Source organism: Scyliorhinus torazame, chromosome 4 (genome assembly GCF_047496885.1).
Source record: "Scyliorhinus torazame isolate Kashiwa2021f chromosome 4, sScyTor2.1, whole genome shotgun sequence".
Taxonomy (NCBI): Eukaryota; Metazoa; Chordata; class Chondrichthyes; order Carcharhiniformes; family Scyliorhinidae; genus Scyliorhinus; species Scyliorhinus torazame.
In genome coordinates, this window is record NC_092710.1 from 148896729 (window position 1) to 148915268 (window position 18540).

Consider the following 18540-nt stretch of genomic DNA (forward strand, 5'->3'; position numbering starts at 1 on the left):
CTTTAAAAAAAAACACCAAAAAAAAAAATTCTACCAACCATTTTAAACTCATTGTTGTGCCAAGTTGAGACAGCCCCTCCAATTCCACGAGCCATAGTTTTGTTAACCAGCCTTTGGTATTTTGTCATCACTTTAAAATATATACAGACAACATCCATTGCATTTTGGCACAGTGGGCTAAATAGCTGGCTTGTAAAGCAGACCAAGGCCAGCAGCGTGGGTCGATTCCCGTACCAGCCTCCCTGAACAGGCGCCGGAATGTGGCGACCAGGGGCTTTTCACAGTAACTTCATTTGAAGCCTACTTGTGACAATAAGCGATTTTCATTTTCATTTCATTTTGTCACCTTACCACAACCGATGTGACTAGCCTGTAATTTTCTTTTTTTTATTAAATATTTTATTGAAAATTTTTGGTCAACCAACACAGTACATTGTGCATCCTTTACACAATATTATAACAACACAAATAACAATGAGCTATTTTATAAACAAAAAATGAATAAATAATAATTAACAAAAATGAAAACTAGCCCTAATTGGCAACTGCCTTGTCACAAGTAACACTCTCCAAAAATATAATTTAACAGTCCAATATATAATTATCTGTAGCAACGACCTATACATACTATACAGTATATATTAACAACCCTGAGAGTCCTTCTGGTTCCCCCCCCCCCCCCCCCCCCCCCCCCCCCCGATCCTGGGCTGCTGCTGCTGCCTTCTTTTTCCCATTCCGTCTATCTTTCTGCGAGGTATTCGACGAACGGTTGCCACCGCCTGGTGAACTCTTGAGCCGACCCCCTCAGGACGAACTTAATCCGCTCTAGCTTTATAAACCCCGCCATGTCATTTATCCAGGTCTCCACCCCCGGGGGCTTGGCTTCTTTCCACATTAGCAATATCCTGCGCCGGGCTACTAGGGACGCAAAGGCCAAAACATCGGCCTCTCTCGCCTCCTGCACTCCCGGCTCTTGTGCAACCCCAAATATAGCCAACCCCCAGCTTGGTTCGACCCGGACTCCTACTACTTTTGAAAGCACCTTTGTCACCCCCATCCAAAACCCCTGTAGTGCCGGGCATGACCAAAACATATGGGTATGATTCGCTGGGCTTCTCGAGCACCTCGCACACCTATCCTCCACCCCAAAAAATTTACTGAGCCGTGCTCCAGTCATATGTGCCCTGTGTAATACCTTAAACTGAATCAGGCTTAGCCTGGCACAGGAGGATGACGAGTTTACCCTGCTTAGGGCATCTGCCCACAGCCCCTCCTCGATCTCCTCCCCCAGCTCTTCTTCCCATTTCCCTTTTAGTTCATCTACCATAGTCTCCCCTTCGTCCCTCATTTCCCTATATATATCTGACACCTTACCATCCCCCACCCATGTCTTTGAGATCACTCTGTCCTGCACCTCTTGTGTCGGGAGCTGTGGGAATTCCCTCACCTGTTGCCTCGCAAAAGCCCTCAGTTGCATATACCTGAATGCATTCCCTTGGGGCAACCCATATTTCTCGGTCAGCGCTCCCAGACTCGCGAACTTCCCATCCACAAACAGATCTTTCAGTTGCGTTATTCCTGCTCTTTGCCACATTCCATATCCCCCATCCATTCCCCCCGGGGCAAACCTATGATTGTTTCTTATCGGGGACCCCCCCAAGGCTCCAGTCTTTCCCCTATGCCGTCTCCACTGTCCCCAAATCTTCAGTGTAGCCACCACCACCGGGCTTGTGTAGTTCCTCGGTGAGAACGGCAATGGGGCTGTCACCATAGCCTGCAGGCTAGTCCCCCGACAGGACGCCCTCTCTAATCTCTTCCACGCCGCTCCCTCCTCCTCTCCCATCCACTTACTCACCATTGAAATATTAGCGGCCCAATAATACTCACTTAGGCTCGGTAGTGCCAGCCCCCACTATCCCTGCTACGCCTCTCCAAAACCAAATCTCCTCAACACCTCCCACAAATAATCCCACTCCACTCTATCAAATGCTTTCTCGGCATCCATCGCCACTACTATCTCCGTTTCTCCCTCTGGTGGGGCCATCATCATTACCCCTAACAACCTCCGTATATTCGTGTTCAGCTGTCTCCCCTTCACAAACCCAGTTTGGTCCTCGTGGACCACCCCCGGGACACATTCCTCTATTCTCATTGCCATTACCTTGGCCAGGACCTTGGCATCTACATTTAGGAGGGAAATAGGTCTATAGGACCCGCATTGTAGCGGGTCCTTTTCCTTCTTTAAGAGAAGCGATATCGTTGCTTCAGACATAGTCGGGGGCAGTTGTCCCCTTTCCTTTGCCTCATTAAAGGTCCTCGTCAGTACCGGGGCGAGCAAGTCCACATATTTTCCATAGAATTCGACTGGGAATCCATCCGGTCCCGGGGCCTTTCCCGCCTGCATGCTCCTAATTCCTTTCACCACTTCTTCTACCTCGATCTGTGCTCCCAGTCCCACCCTTTCCTGCTCTTCCACCTTGGGAAATTCCAGCCGATCCAAGAAGCCCATCATTCTCTCCCTCCCATCCGGGGGTTGAGCTTCATATAATTTTTTATAAAATGTCTTGAACACTCCATTCACTCTCTCCGCTCCCCGCTCCATCTCTCCTTCCTCATCCCTCACTCCCCCTATTTCCCTCGCTGCTCCCCTTTTCCTCAATTGGTGTGCCAGCAACCTGCTCGCCTTCTCCCCATATTCGTACTGTACACCCTGTGCCTTCCTCCATTGTGCCTCTGCAGTGCCCGTAGTCAGCAAGTCAAATTCTACATGTAGCCTTTGCCTTTCCCTGTACAGTCCCTCCTCCGGTGCTTCCGCATATTGTCTGTCCACCCTCAAAAGTTCTTGCAGCAACCGCTCCCGTTCCTTACTCTCCTGCTTCCCTTTATGTGCCCTTATTGATATCAGCTCCCCTCTAACCACCGCCTTCAACGCCTCCCGGACCACTCCCACCTGGACCTCCCCATTATCATTGAGTTCCAAGTACTTTTCAATGCACCCCCTCACCCTTAGACACACCCCCTCATCTGCCATTAGTCCCATGTCCATTCTCCAGGGTGGGCGCTCTCCTGTTTCCTCCCCTATCTCCAAGTCCACCCAGTGTGGAGCGTGATCCGAAATGGCTATAGCCGTATACTCCGTTCCCCTCACCTTCGGGATCAATGCCCTACCCAGCACAAAAAAGTCTATTCGCGAGTAGACTTTATGGACATAGGAGAAAAACGAGAACTCCTTACTCCTAGGTCTGCTAAATCTCCACGGGTCTACACCTCCCATCTGCTCCATAAAATCTTTAAGTACCTTGGCTGCTGCCGGCCTCCTTCCAGTCCTGGACTTCAACCTATCCAGCCCTGGTTCCAACACCGTATTAAAATCTCCCCCCATTATCAGCTTTCCCATCTCGAGGTCCGGAATGCGTCCTAGCATCCGCCTCATAAAATTGGCATCATCCCAGTTCGGGGCATATACGTTTACCAAAACCACCGTCTCCCCCTGTAGTTTGCCACTCACCATCACGTATCTGCCCCCGTTATCAGCCACTATAGTCTTTGCCTCGAACATTACCCGCTTCCCCACGAATATAGCCACCCCCCTGTTTTTCGCATCTAGCCCCGAATGGAACACCTGCCCCACCCATCCTTTGCGTAGCCTAACCTGGTCTATCAGTTTCAGGTGCGTTTCCTGTAACATAACCACATCTGCCTTAAGTTTCTTAAGGTGTGCAAGTACCCGTGCCCTCTTTATCGGCCCGTTCAGCCCTCTCACGTTCCACGTGATCAGCCGAGTTGGGGGGCTTCCTACCCCCCCCTTGTCGATTAGCCATCACCTTTTTCCAGCTCCTCACCCGGTTCCCACGCAGCTGTATCTCCCCCAGGCGGTGCCCCCCCGCCCATCCTCTCCCATACCAGCTCCCCCCTCTCCCCAGCAGCAGCAACCCAGTAATTCCCCCCTCCCACCCCCCCCCCGCTAGATCCCCCGCTCGCGTAATTACTCCCCCCATGTTGCTCCCAGAAGTCAGCAAACTCTGGCTGACCTCGGCTTCCCCCCGTGACCTCGGCTCGCACCGTGCGACGCCCCCTCCTTCCTGCTTCTCTCTTCCCGCCATGATTATCATAGCGCGGGAACCAAGCCCGCGCTTCTCCCTTGGCCCCGTCCCCAATGGCCACGCCCCATCTCCTCCACCTCCCCTCCTCCCCCCATCACCACCTGTGGGAGAGAGAAAAGTTACCACATCGCAGGATTAGTACATAAAACCCCTCTTTGCCCCCCACATTCGCCCCACCACTTTGTTTGAACGTTCTTTTTAATAACCCGCTCATTCCAGTTTTTCTTCCACAATAAAAGTCCACGCTTCATCCGCCGTCTCAAAGTAGTGGTGCCTCCCTCGATATGTGACCCACAGTCTTGCCGGTTGCAGCATTCCAAATTTTATCTTCTTTTTATGAAGCACCGCCTTGGCCCGATTAAAGCTCGCCCTCCTTCTCGCCACCTCCGCACTCCAGTCTTGATAAACGCGGATCACCGCGTTCTCCCATTTACTGCTCCGAGTTTTCTTCGCCCATCTAAGGACCATTTCTCTATCCTTAAAACGGAGGAATCTCACCACTATGGCTCTGGGAATTTCTCCTGCTCTCGGTCCTCGCGCCATCACTCGGTATGCTCCCTCCACCTCCAACGGACCCGCCGGGGCCTCCGCTCCCATTTACGAGTGCAGCATCGTGCTCACATATGCCCCGACATCCGCTCCCTCCACACCTTCAGGAAGACCAAGAATCCTCAGGTTGTTCTTCCTTGCATTGTTTTCCAGTGCCTCCAACCTTTCCACACATCGTTTCTGATGTGCCTCCTGCGTCTCCGTCTTCACCACCAGGCCCTGTATGTCGTCCTCATTCTCGGCTGCCTTTGCCTTCACGACCCGAAGCTCCCGCTCCTGGGTCTTTTGTTCCTCCTTTAGCCCTTCGATCGCCTGTAGTATCGGGGCCAACAGCTCTTTCTTCATTTCCTTTTTGATCTCTTCCACACAGCATTTCAAGAACTCTTGTTGTTCAGGGCCCCATGTTAAACTGCCACCTTCCGACGCCATCTTGGTTTTTGCTTGCCTTCCTTGCCGCTGTTCTAAAGGATCCACTGCAATCTGGCCACTTTCTCCTCCTTTTTCCATCCGTATCCAGGGGGGGATTCCCTTCTGGTTTACCGCACAGTGTTTTTAGCCGTCAAAATTGCCGTTGGGGCTCCTATCAAGAGCCCAAAAGTCCATTTCACAGGGAGCTGCCGAAACGTGCGACTCAGCTGGTCATCGCCGCACCCGGAAGTCTAGCCTGTAATTTTCATGACTGTCCTTACATCCTTTCTTGAATATATTGGCACATATGTCACTCTTCAATCCTCTGTCACTTCCCCAGTGTTTAGGGAAGATTATGGCAAGCACTGCTACCTCCAACCATTTCCTTCAGCAACCTGCAGTGCAAGCCATCCATTCAAGATGACTTATCCACACAAGCATAGCCAGCCTTTCCTGTACTCCCCATCTCTCAATTTCCATTCCATCCATTACTTCTAATATTTCCACTTCTATTGATATTTTATTTGATTCCTTTTGCTTAATGCTGTTTTACCCAAGAACCCCATGAGAAACACACCCCTAACAAACCAGTATAGCTTTCCAAAACCAACCCACTGTTCTAGACTTCTCACCCATTCACAGCCACTGGGCAGGAAGTCAGAAAGTCTCGTCCTTAAATATTCACAATTGGAAGGCTTTTAGATGCAACCACTCATTAAGATTGTGGAATGATGACTAAATAAGCCTTAAAATACAAATTTGAAGTCTACATGATGCCACAGCACAACTAATAATTACTGAATAATTGTACGGTCAATTGGAATTGCTTCACTGCTAAAAATCAGTCATCTCAAACGGAGCCTGTGTAAGTAAACACCCTATCAGACCAAAGGCTAAAATCCAGATTTAATGTGAAATTTACATTAAAAATAAAAACTTGCTGGAGATCATAATCAGAAAATCAAATACTTAATTATGCAATTCCAGTCTCTTGTGAAACCTTTCACATACACACGCCCTTCAATTAGTGCATACCCGTGTGTGGTAACTGGGTATACAAGTATAGCAGATACTGGACCAGTGATGTGCACAATATATGTAATATAAGAATCCTTCCTGTTATTTTCTGTTGTTCCCATTTCCTTTGTTTTATTTTTATTATTTTTGGTCCATGGACCCATAATTGGAATGTGCCTTTAAGCAGAGGACTCGAGCTGAAGCAGCATGCTAGTCAGGACAGGGTCTTACAGCTTTTCCATTTTGGAGAGAAAAAAACAGACTCATCTTAAGAGCCAGCTTTGGAGGAAGTGGGTTCAATTGGCTGGCTGGTAACCTATGGGTTGGCCAGGGACAGTGTTCTGGCTGACAACAGTCAGTGACTGGCTCCTGCGTGATGCTTCTGCCACTTGGCACCTTGAAAATGAAAGGGACAGTCTCTCCTTCGCTGTAGTAAAGAATTGCTTTAGTGATCTAAAACATCTTTACTATAAACTTGAAATGATCTTGAATCTACAGAGAAAGTAGACTATCTTGCCAGAGAAAGCCACCTCAAGCCTAGGAAGACAGAAGTGCTGAAACAAAAGCTCGAAATGCTTTTATTTTTACTGATATTTTCTTTACCGCTCAACCACCCTTTTTCTTTGGTATATATATATATATATATACCTACTTTCACTTGCATTGAGATTCCGGGTGAAGTGGGGCTGGAATTGACCATGCACTAGCCCAGGAAGTTGTGACAATTATGGGAACCTCTTCTTGGATAGAGTATCCAGAAGCAGTACACAAAGTGTATGAAGTATCACGATTTGAGCAAATAAATGCTGTGTCAGTTCACAGCATTCCATAACTTACAGAGGGAAGGTTGCCTTAGTCTGTCCCAGTTCCCGTCCCCATCTATACAACAGAGTGCAATTGGTAAAAATGGATGTAAAACTCACTATTCCTTCATTCAAATCATTAATAAATATGGTTTAAAGTAAAGAAGCCAGTATAAATCCCTGGGGAATGCCATTTCTCACATCTCTCCAATCAAAATATTCCCTATATCTTTACTGTCACCCACCTCCAAGCCAATTACAAACTAATGTCACAACGTTATTTACAATTCTATGCCCTCACTCATTAAATGCAAGTTTAATGCCTACATAGACAACTCCATATAAGCCACGCTAGTGACCGCCTCAAAAAGATTAACTGGATTAGTCAGACATGATCTACCCTTCAGAAATTCATGCTCTCTTTGATCTGCTCATACTTGTCCAAATGATCAGTCAAACTAAGCTAAAGACTAAAAAACACATGACGAAACCAAAGCTGAAAAGATCAGTGAAAAATACCACAATTAAAAAGAGCGGAGCAAAGAGGCTGTATGAAAAAAATACAGCCAACATAAGCAAAATAGCAACTTTTCAAATAAACATTAGGAGAAAGTGAATCAGAAAGGAGAAGGTGGGCCACTCAAATGAGATTGGTAATATTGTAGTTGATTTAAAAATATCAATTGCTCAAGTACGCATGCAACTAGGTAACTCAGCCCTTTGTAAAGGAAGATCTAATTGGCATGGGATAATGCAATAGGGAGGCAATGTATGTGTGGAAAATGAAAAGAAGCAAACAGTGTTGTAAATTGAAGAGTCCAAGACCAGACAGCAGGCACCCAGAAAATCAGACATTAGGATTCATGAGAGATGAAACACAATGTTTCAAAAGTATCCAATTCAAGGGAGATGCAGAAGAACTGGAGAACACCACATATTAAACTTCTGTTCAGAAAATCAAAGACAGAAAGCTAGGCAAGTACTAACTGAGTGGCCTTCGGAAAACTACTAGGGACTATTATCAGAAATAAGTGAATATTTAGACGGGAATATACTAATCAGATGGAGAATAAAGAGGTGAATACAAGACAGGTTTGATAAACTTCATAAATTATTTTTCAAAAATTCTGTCAAGCTCCTGTGGTCTTGCATACATGGATTGAAGACCAAGTGTAGCCTTCAGATGAAGGTCAGATGAACGGTTTTGGCCCCGTATCTAAGGAAGGATGTGCTAGCCTTGGAAAGGGTCCAGAGGAGGTTCACAAGAATGATCCCTGGAATGAACAGCTTGTCGTATGGGGAACGGTTGAGGACTCTGGGTCTGCACTGAGGATAGTGAAATTTGAGTTAAATAAAAATTTGGAATTTAAAAAAGTCTAATGGTGACCATGAAACCATTGTTGATCGTCTTTAAAAAAACCATCTGGTTCACTAATGTCCTTTAGGGAAGGAAATCTGCCATCCTTACCTGGTCTGGCCTAAATGTGACTCCAGATCCACAGTAATGTGGTTGACTCTTAACTGCCCCCTCAAGGGCAATTAGGGATGGGCAAATGCTGGCACAGCCTGCGACACCCACATCCAATGACCAAATTTTAAAAATTTGCGAGTTTATATTTTCCTTCATAAAGGTCTTATTTTCGCTTTCGCTTTTAAATGAAAACTGCCTACGTAAACTCGTAAAATATCTCCTGCCAGTGACGGCAATTCAGCCTCTCCTTTGTCAGGAGGGTTTAATTACCACATGACAAGTTTAACCAGTTTTCGTTATAAAATTCTCCAATCAAATTTACAAATACAAAGAGTTGACTGGAAATACAGGTTTTAAAAAGTTATTAATTCCTTACTCAAGGCTGTGCACATGGATAGTCAAGACTAAACGCACTCTTATGACAAGTAGGCCTTAAAAGTAGAAAAGGGGATGAGGGAAGAGATCAATTAGAATTTGAGGAAAAGACGTTGGGGCAACAGAATCAAATCAGAAGGATAGGCGAGTGGGAGGCTGCTCAGAATAGGGGATGAAGAGAGGGAATAGATGATGGGGAGTACAAGATCAAAAACATGGGAAGAAAAATGAAGTAACTGAATGTCAATGATTCATGAAGTTAAAAGGAGACTCAAACCAAAACAGCACCAAATAAATGAACTGAATAAAATTGGCAATGGTGGGAATAAATTAGACTAAATAAATTAGGTAGAAATTTGACAAAGTGAAACAACAATGTGAGGCTAATAAACTGATAGACCCAACCAATTTTTCTTCCTGATTTCAGTATTAAAAACCCACACAAAAATCTAATCAATCCATCTGTTTAATTGAATTTTGCAACATGATCAGCTCAATGAAATCATCTCATTGGCAGAGAAGTACACAAGTGGGAGAGGTGAGGCAAGACAGAAAGGGTACCAGAGCATATATGGGGCTGAGAAAAAGGTAGGAGGATGGGAGATAAAAGTAAGATAAGAGGATCATAGAATTTACAGTGCAGAAGGAGGCCATTCAGCCCATCGAGTCTGCACCAGCTCTTGGAAAGAGCACCCTACCGAAGGTCAACACCTCCACCCTATCCCCATAACCCAGTAACCCCACACAACACTAAGGGCAATTTTGGACACCAAGGGCAATTTATCATGGCCAATCCACCTAACCTGCACATCTTTGGACTGTGGGAGGAAACTGGAGCACCCGGAGGTAACCCACGCACACACGGGGAGGATATGCAGACTCCGCACAGACAGTGAGCCAAGCTGCAATTGAACCTGGGACCCTGGAGCTGTGAAGCAATTGTGCTATCCACAATGCTACCGTGCTGCCCGGGAGATAAGGATGGGAGATAAGATGGCCAATCCACCTAACCTGCACAGCTTTGGACTGTGGGAGGAAACCGATGCAGACACAGGGGGAAAGTGCAAACTTCACACAGACAGTGACCCAAGGTCAGAATTGATCCTGGGTGCCGGTCGTTGTGAGGCAGCAATTTTAACCACTGTGCCACCCATTCATCAATGTTCCTCCCTCTACCTTAAGGTCAGAAATGGGGATGTTTATTGATTACATAATTTTCAGCACCATTTGCAGCTACTCATATACTGAAGCAGTCATTATCATGTGCAGCAAGGCTTGGACAACATTCAGGCTTGGGCTGATGATTGGCAAATAACACTCGCAACACACAAGTGCCAGACAATAACCATCTCCAATGAGAGACCAACCAACTCTTGACATTCAATGGAATTACCACCATTGCATCCCCCATTATCAGCATCCTGGGGGTTATCACTGACCAGGAACTGAACTGGGCGAGCTACAAAAGAAGCTCAGAGTCTGGAAATTATGAAACAACTCCCCAAATCCTGTCCATCACCTACAAGGCCCAAGGCTGGGGTGGCACAGTGGATGGCACTGCTACCACACAGCGCCAGGGACCCCAGGTTCAATTCCGGCCTCTGTCTGTGTGGATTTTGTACGTTCTCCCCACATCTACATGGGTGTCCTCCGGGTGCTCCGGTCTCTTCCCACAGTCCAAAGATGTGGAGGTTAGGTGGATTGGCCATGCTAATTTTCCCCTTAATGTCTGTTGCTAACTTTTGGTTGGTTCAATTGGCTCTGTTTTATAACCTTTGCTCTAGAGTCACCAGGTATCTTTCTGATACCGCCACGAGTTTCAAGTTCAAGTAATGATCAATAACTCAATACACCAATTAGTAAGATTCAAATCAAAGCACGTTTATTATACACAGTAAATCGCTACTCATGCATAAACTCTACTTTCTAAGCTATTTCTATCACTAAGAGGCCTATGCTTAGCTTCGGACTGGCCCACCAGGCCAGGGGAACAAATGGCCTTTCGTTCGGGTTCTGAGTCTGCGGGATTCAAAGCTGGTATGGACGGGTAGCTAGGAGCGCCTATCTCGTAGCGAGCGTTGACTTGAGACTTACGTTCTTTGGAGGCAGCTGGACAGGTCACTGTCAAGGGTTGGTTCGCGTTGCTGAGTGACCCTGTCAAGAAGGAAGATTTGAACTTGGGGGCTTTACTTTATAGTCCCCAGGGGCTTCCCGCCCTTCGGGGTGGACCCCGTACCTGGTTTCAAGTGATTGGACTTCGTTCCAATCGCTTGGTTCGATTTCTCCAATACTGGAGCGGTTCCCTGATCGCTGGGCGGTCTTGGTGTCCGTTAACCTCTTTTGTGTTGGCTCCTGCTGGCTCCGAGGAGTCTGGCTTGGCCTTGTTTATCTCAAATGTTTTGATTGTTCCCGGGGATCGCTCATTAGTATGTAGATGGCTGCTACATTATTATGCCGATGGTTGCTGGTATCGATGCTGTCTGGGCTTTTGCAGAGTCTAATACACAGTAAACCTGCACCTGTTAGTTTCTGCCTGTGTTGGCTGAATTTCCCTTCAGCCTTTGCGGTTCTCCATTTTACGTCGGGAATTGGCCAACCCAGGTGGCTACATGTCTAAGGATGTGCAGATTAAATTCTGGATTATGGTGATAGGGTGGGTGGACAGGGGGAGTGTAAATGGGTAGAATGCTCATACGAAGGGTCGGTGCCGGCTCATTGAGCCCAATGGCCTCCTTTTGCACTGCAGGAATTCTATGATGATTCTATGCTAAGAAGTGTGATGGAATACTCTCCACCCGTCTCTCTGAATGCAGCTCCAACAATATTATACAAGCTTAACGTCATCCAGGACAAAGTAGCCTGCTCAATTCACACGCCATCCACCACCTTCTACATTCATTCTCTCCACCACCGATGCACAGTGGCAGCTGCAGGGTGCACTGCAGCAACTCCACAAAGACACTCCCGACAGCACCTTCCAAATTCGGGACCTCTACCATCTAGAAGGAAAAGAGAAGCAGATGCATGGGAACACCACTACCTACAAGTTCCCCTGCAGGCCACACACCATCCAGACTTGTAACTATATCACAGTTCCTTCACTGTCGTGGGTCAAAACCCAGGAACTTCCTTCTTAAAAGCACTGTGGGTGTATCTACAGCGCATGGATTTCAGCAATTGAAAGCAGCTCACCACTACCTTCTCAAGGGCAATGAGGGATGAGGAATAAATGCTGCCTTATCCAGCAATACCCACATCCCATGAAATAATTTTTTTTTTTTTTTTTTTTTTAAATGTATTTTTATTTTTTTTAAATCGCTTAGAATTTAGCCCCTTATAAGAAGAATACACAAGGGCTAATCACCCATTAAGGTACAGATGTCCAATATTTAGCAACTGTCCAGGTATACTTGGCAACGCCAGCAAATGTTTTGCAAATGATTACACAAAAAAAGCATTCACACAACACCTCACACTTTTGCAAAGTCTGGTCAGACTAAGCATCAAGTCAAAAATAAACAACAATTAACTCACTGCAATTCTTCCAAAATCACTGCATAGATATAGACAAAAACACTTTGTTCACCCATCCATTCAGAATGTGCATTTTTTTCTTTTTCCACCCCTTTTCCACAGTAACAAATTAATTTTAAATGATTCCCAAGTTGTCAATATCAGACTACCTAGAGCTCCAATCCATAGAGGTGGCAGGACTGTGGAAAAAAATCTTTCCCACAGCTGTAGCAAATTTACCTTGTAGATTTGAATCTTTGTCCCACAAGGTTATGTGGTTAATTTAACTTTTCTGGACAGATACTTTTTATTTACTTCTTACAATTAAGTTACCTCTCAATTTTCAAAAAGACTCCAGTCTCTCCATATTACTCCGTACTGTGGCCCTACGATAGTCTCCTATCTCTTCCCTGTACTGCCTTTGTTACCTTATACAGAATCACAGAAAAATACCGTGCGGAAAAGGCCCTTCGACGCATCAAGTCTGCACTGCCGCATGAAAGGCACCTGATCTGCCAATCCTAATTCCATTTGCCAAATCTTGGCCCATAGCCTCGAATGTTAAGATGTGCCAAGTGCTCATCCAGGTACATTTTAAAGGATGTGAAACAACCCACCTCTACCACCCTCCCAGGCAGTGCGTTCCAGACTGTCACCACTCTCTGGGTAAAGTAGTTTTTCCTCAAATCCCCCTGAACCTCCTGCCCCTCACCTTGAACTTGTCTCCACTTGTAACCAACCCTTCAACTAAGGGGAACAGCTGTTCCCTATCTACCATGTCCATGTCCCTTATAATCTTGTACACGTCGATCAGGTCGCTCCTGAGTCTTCTCTGCACCAGCGAAACAACCCAAACCTACCCAACCTCTCTTCATTAAATGTTCCATCCCAGGCAACATCCTGGTGAATCGCCTCTGCACTCCCTCCAGTGCAATCATAACCTTCCTATAATGTGGCGACTAGAATTGCACACAGTACTCCAGCTGTGGCCTCACCAATGTTCTATATAACTTCAACATGACTTCCTTGCTTTTGTAATCTATGCCACGATTGATAAAGGCAAGTGTTTTTAAGCCTTTTTCACCACCCTATTAACCTGCGCTTCTGCCTTGAGAGATCTATTTACAAACACGCCACGTATTTGTTCCTCAGGACTTCGCAATGTAGTGCCATTCATTGAATATTTCCTTGTCAAATTGCTCCTTCCAAAGTGTAATACCTCACACTTTTTAGGATTAAATTCCATCTGCCACTTTTCTGCCCATTTGATCGTCCCGTCTATATCTTCCCTGTAACCCAAGACTCTCAGCCTCACGGTTAACCACCCGACCTATCTTTGTCATCCGCAAACTTACTGATCCTACCCCCCCCCCCACATAGTCATCTAGGTCATTTATATAAGTGACAAAAAGTAGGTGACCCAGCACAGATCCCTGTGGTAAGCCACTGGACACTGGCTTCCAGACACTAAAGCAGCCATCTGTCATCACCCTCTTGTCCCCTACAACTCAGCCAGCTTTGAATCCACCTGATCAAGTTCCCCTGCATCCCATGTGCATTTGCCTTCTTTATAAGTCACCCATGTGCGACCTTGCACTGAAATCCATGTAAACTACATCAACTGCACTACCCTCATCTACACACTTAGTCACATGCTCAAAAAATTCAATCAAATTTGTTAGGCATGACCTCACTCTGACCTGACAAAGCCTTGCTGATTATTCCTGATCAAACCTTGCCTCGCCAAGTGGAGATAGTAGTTTCCCTACCATTGACGTGAAATTTACTGGCCTGTCATTCCATGGCTTATCCCTACAGCCTTTCTTAAATAGTGGGACAACAATCACGCTTTTTCAGTCCTCTGGCACAGCTCTCTCCTCCCACAGCAACCTGGGACACAATTCGTCCGGACCTAGAGATTTCTCCACTTTCAAGCCTGCCAACCTCTCCAATACTTTGTCCCTCCTTATGAAAACTTGCTCAACAACCTCAGTCTCTCTCCCAGAGTTCTATATCTCATCCTCTTGGGTGAAGACAGATGTGAAATTTTCATTCAACACCCTACCAACGTCCTCTGGTTCCACCCACAGATTCTCCCCTTGATCCCTAATGGGCCCTACCTTTTCCCTAGTTATCCTCTTCCCATTGATATACTTATAGAATGTCTTGGGATTTTCCCTACTTTTACCAGCTAGAGATTTCTCATATCCCCTCTTTGCTCTCCTAATTGCTTTCTTAAGCTCCATCCTGCACTTTCTGTACTTCACTAATGCCTCTGTTGATTTGCCTGTACTTATTAAAAGCCTCTCTCTTCCTTCTCATTGTATCCTGAATATCTCTGGTCATCCATGGTTCTCAGGGCTTGTTACTCCTTCCTCACGGTAACTTCATTGCAGTGTTAATGTAAGCCTACTTGTGACACTAAAAAGATTATTATTACCCGAGAGGGAACATGTTGGACCTGTACCCTCCCCATTTCTTCTTTAAACATCCCCCACTGCTTTTCTGTAGATCTCTCTACCAGTAACTTGTTCCAATCTATCTTAGCCAGATCCTGCCTTATTTTACTGAAGCCTGCTCTCCCCCAGTCCAAGACCTTTTTCGGCAATTTGTCTATTTCCTTGTCCATAACAAACTTAAATTGCACCATGTTGTGGTCGCTATCACTAAAATGCCCCCCACCCCCACCATCACACCTGTCCGTCTTCATTCCCCAAAATTAGGTCCGGCACTGCACCATCCCTTGTTGGACCCCCATGTTAAGCTAAAAAATTCTATTATATACATTTTACGAACTCTGCTCCATTTAAGCCCTTAACACAATGACTATCCCAGTTTACATTGGGAGAGTTGAAATCACCCACGACAAGTACCCCTATTATTATTTTTACACACTTCTGCACATTGCGCTCATATTTGTTCCTTAATTTTCCACCAACTATCTGGTAGTCTTTTTTAAACATCCAGCAAAGTAGCTGTCCTTTTTTTATTCCTAAACTCTACCCACAAAGCTTCATTTAACACCACCCCCAAGATATCATCCCTTCTTACTGCAGTAATTGGCTTCTTAACTAATAGTGCAATGCCTCCCACTCTTTTGCCACCTCCCGTGTCCCTCCTGAAGATTCTGTATCCTGGGATGTTGAACTGCCAATCCTGCCCCTCCCTCAACCACGTCTCCGTGATGGCTACTGTATCATAATTCCATGTGTCAATCAATCGCCCTTAACTCATCCGATTTGCCTGTAATATTTCAGGCATTAAAGTAGAGGCCATTCAGCCTTGCCTTACTCACAAACTTACTATCGTTGTATTCCTTCTGACTTGATTGCTTTTCTATGTTACACTATGTCCCTATTCTGCTAACAGTCTGCGCCCCTCCCACTGCCAGATTAGTTTAAACTCCTCCCAACAGCACTCGCAAAGCCACTAGCAAGGATGTTAGTCTGGCTCTGGTTCAGATGTAGACCCTCCCACTTGTACAGATCACATCTTCCCCAGAGTTCCAGGAATCTAAAACCCTTCCTCTGCACCAACCCAACAGGGCAGCATGGTAGCATTGTGGATAGCACAATTGCTTCACAGCTCCAGGGTCCCTGGTTCGATTCCGGCTTGGGTCACTGTCTGTACGGAGTCTGCACGTCCTCCCAGTGTGCGCGTGGGTTTCCTCCGGGTGCTCCAGTTTCCTCCCACAGCCCAAAGATGTGCAGGTTAGGTGAATTGGCCGTGATAAATTGCCCTTAGTGTTGGGTGGGGTTGCTGGGTTGTGACCTTGGATAGGGTGCTCTTTCCAAGAGCCGGTGCAGACTCGATGGGCCGGGTGGCCTCCTTCTGCACTGTAAATTCTAAATTCTATGATTCTTAAGCCACGCATTTATCTGCGCTATTCTCCTCTATTTAGTAATCGAAAGATTACAATCCGAGGTGTCCTGTTTTTTAGTCTACAGCCTAGCTCCCCCAATTCCTGATGCAAGGCCTCATCCCTCTTTCTAGATGCACCACAACTTTGGTCTTTCCACTCTCCCCCTTCAGGATGCCCTGCAGCCGTTCAGTGACATCTTGGACCCTGGCACCAAGGAGGCAACACCAGCCTAGAGTCATGTGGAGGCCACAGTAGCGTCTCTGTTTCCCAAACAATTGAATCCGCTGCCACTAAAGCACTGTCATTCGTCCCCTTCCCCTGTTGTGCAGCAAATCCACTGATGGCATGAAGTTGGCTGCCACACTTTTCCTCTGTACAGTCATCCCTTCCCCCCTCCCAACAGTATACAAAATGGTATATCTGTTAGAAAGGGGGATGGCCACAGGGGACTCCTACACTACCAGCCTACCTCTACCTTCCTGGTGGTCACGCATGCCCTCTTCTGTCTGTTCAATCCTCACCTGTGATGTGACCACCTTACTGAATGTGCTATCCACGACCTGCTCAGCATCACAGATGTTCCACAGTGAATCCACCCTCAGTCCAGCTCCGAAATGCGGTTAACCATTTGCTGCAGTTGGACACATTTCCTGCACAAGTGGCCACCAGGGACAACTGGAGCTTCCATGATCTGCCACATAGCACAGGAGGCGTATACCATGGGTGCGAGCACTCCTGCCATGACTAGGCCTCTTATTTATGCCCTTTTTACAAATGATTAAGCTACATAAGTTAAAGTAATTAATTAATTAGTTTTTTTAAACCTGCCTTTGGTTTAGAGAACCCTCTACTTATGATTTAGTAAGTAATTAATTAGGTTGAATTAGTTTAACAATGTTTTAGTTTCAAGTAGAGTGCAGATTCCCTAAAAGCCACGGTGACGTCACTTTTATTCACCTGTTTCCCTCACCCGGTGTCTGGAACTCCTCTCTCCAACTCTGCTCTCTGCAGTCTTACCAGTCAGTTACTCTGCTTACTCACCAGTGTCTGGAACTCCTCCCTTTGACACTGCTCTCTGGAGACTTACCAGTCAGTTATCTCCCTTGCAGCCTCAGCTGCCAGTTTCACCTTCTCCCAGTTCCACCCAACTCCCTGTTTCCACCCAACTTCAAATGCACTCTTACTCAGCCAAAGCAGCACTCACAGTGCAGAGGATCCCCTATCCAAAGAGTAAGATTGAGATTGAGCATCCCTTATCTGAAAATTCCAAAATTCCCACTTTATTTGAGCACTCGCGTGACATCACGAATGGGAAATCCCACAAGGCTCTGGGAAGGTTTCAGATGCACAGATCCCAACGCGCCTCATCCACGCAGGTCCTGGGAACGGGCAGTTGCGCCCCCTTGAAAATTATATTCCGAAATCCAATACACACTCAACCCCGAGCATTTCAGATAAGGGGTGCTCAAACTGTATCTCGATAACCAGAGTTGGACAAAGCTCAAGGTGTGGATTTATTTGACCAGTGTACAACCTATGACTTGTACTCCACGGTTTTGGCTAAATAATTCAATGATTAGTTTATGCTGCGGATTGCAGTATTTAGACACCAATTTTAGTAACATTTTTATACTTCTCGTCTTCTCCCTTAGTCGCTTCAACATCATTCATGAAGTACTTCCAATGATTTTACAGCAGAAAGCATACCATTATAATCCATTTCATTTTTTTTTCTTCCCCTTCCACCAGCAAGGAAAGGATAAAGAGAAGGAAGAAAAGAAAAACCTAGAAAAGACACCTAGTCTTGTATACTTGCATCTCATCGTGATTATAAACACATTTTAATAAAAGTTTGATATTTGCTTACCATCGTGAATTTCAAAGGCCAGACTGGTTATTTTCTGTGTAATTATCATCATCGGACTAAAACAAAATTAGCAGAGGGGAAGAAAAGGTTGAATAATTTTGGTTTTTTTTTTTTTAAAAACTGTTCTTAACAAAATCTGCAGACAGATTAAAATAGCATTTATTGGAATGATGCGAATAATGGAGATCCATTTTCTCCGAGCAAAATTCAAATTCAGCACAGTGTCCTCTGCCGGTTGTCAAATATATTTGGCACTCTTCACCCATGGCGAATTGTAAATCAGAACAGGATAATTGCATTTCTGATTAATGAGCAATTGACAACATGAAGGGCAGGATTTTCCAGCCGTGCCTTGCGCAAGACTGGAAATTCCCGCCCTAGGGTAATAGACCTTTAAATGGTTCATCGGATTTTCCATCCTACCTGTGACGATTCACACAGCAGCTGGGACTGGAAAATTTAGTCTTGAAATCACATGTGCATTTACACAGTACATGCAAGTGTACGTGCATGTGTAATTTAAATCTTCCTGCAGATTTGTTGCTAAAATGGCAAGAAAAAGCAGAGAGAAA

General features: G+C 45.7%; 1 protein-coding gene across 4 annotated transcripts in view; it reads right to left on the reverse strand.

Annotated features, from left to right (window-relative positions):
- The window catches only part of mboat2a (membrane bound O-acyltransferase domain containing 2a), a 247239-nt gene that overhangs the window by 90942 nt on the left and 137757 nt on the right, over positions 1 to 18540 (reverse strand). For all 4 annotated transcript variants that reach the window (XM_072498734.1, XM_072498732.1, XM_072498733.1 and 1 more), the window contains one exon: positions 17969 to 18024. In XM_072498734.1, coding sequence (XP_072354835.1) covers positions 17969 to 18024 — 56 coding nt within the window. The remainder of the gene's footprint in view (positions 1 to 17968; positions 18025 to 18540) is intronic.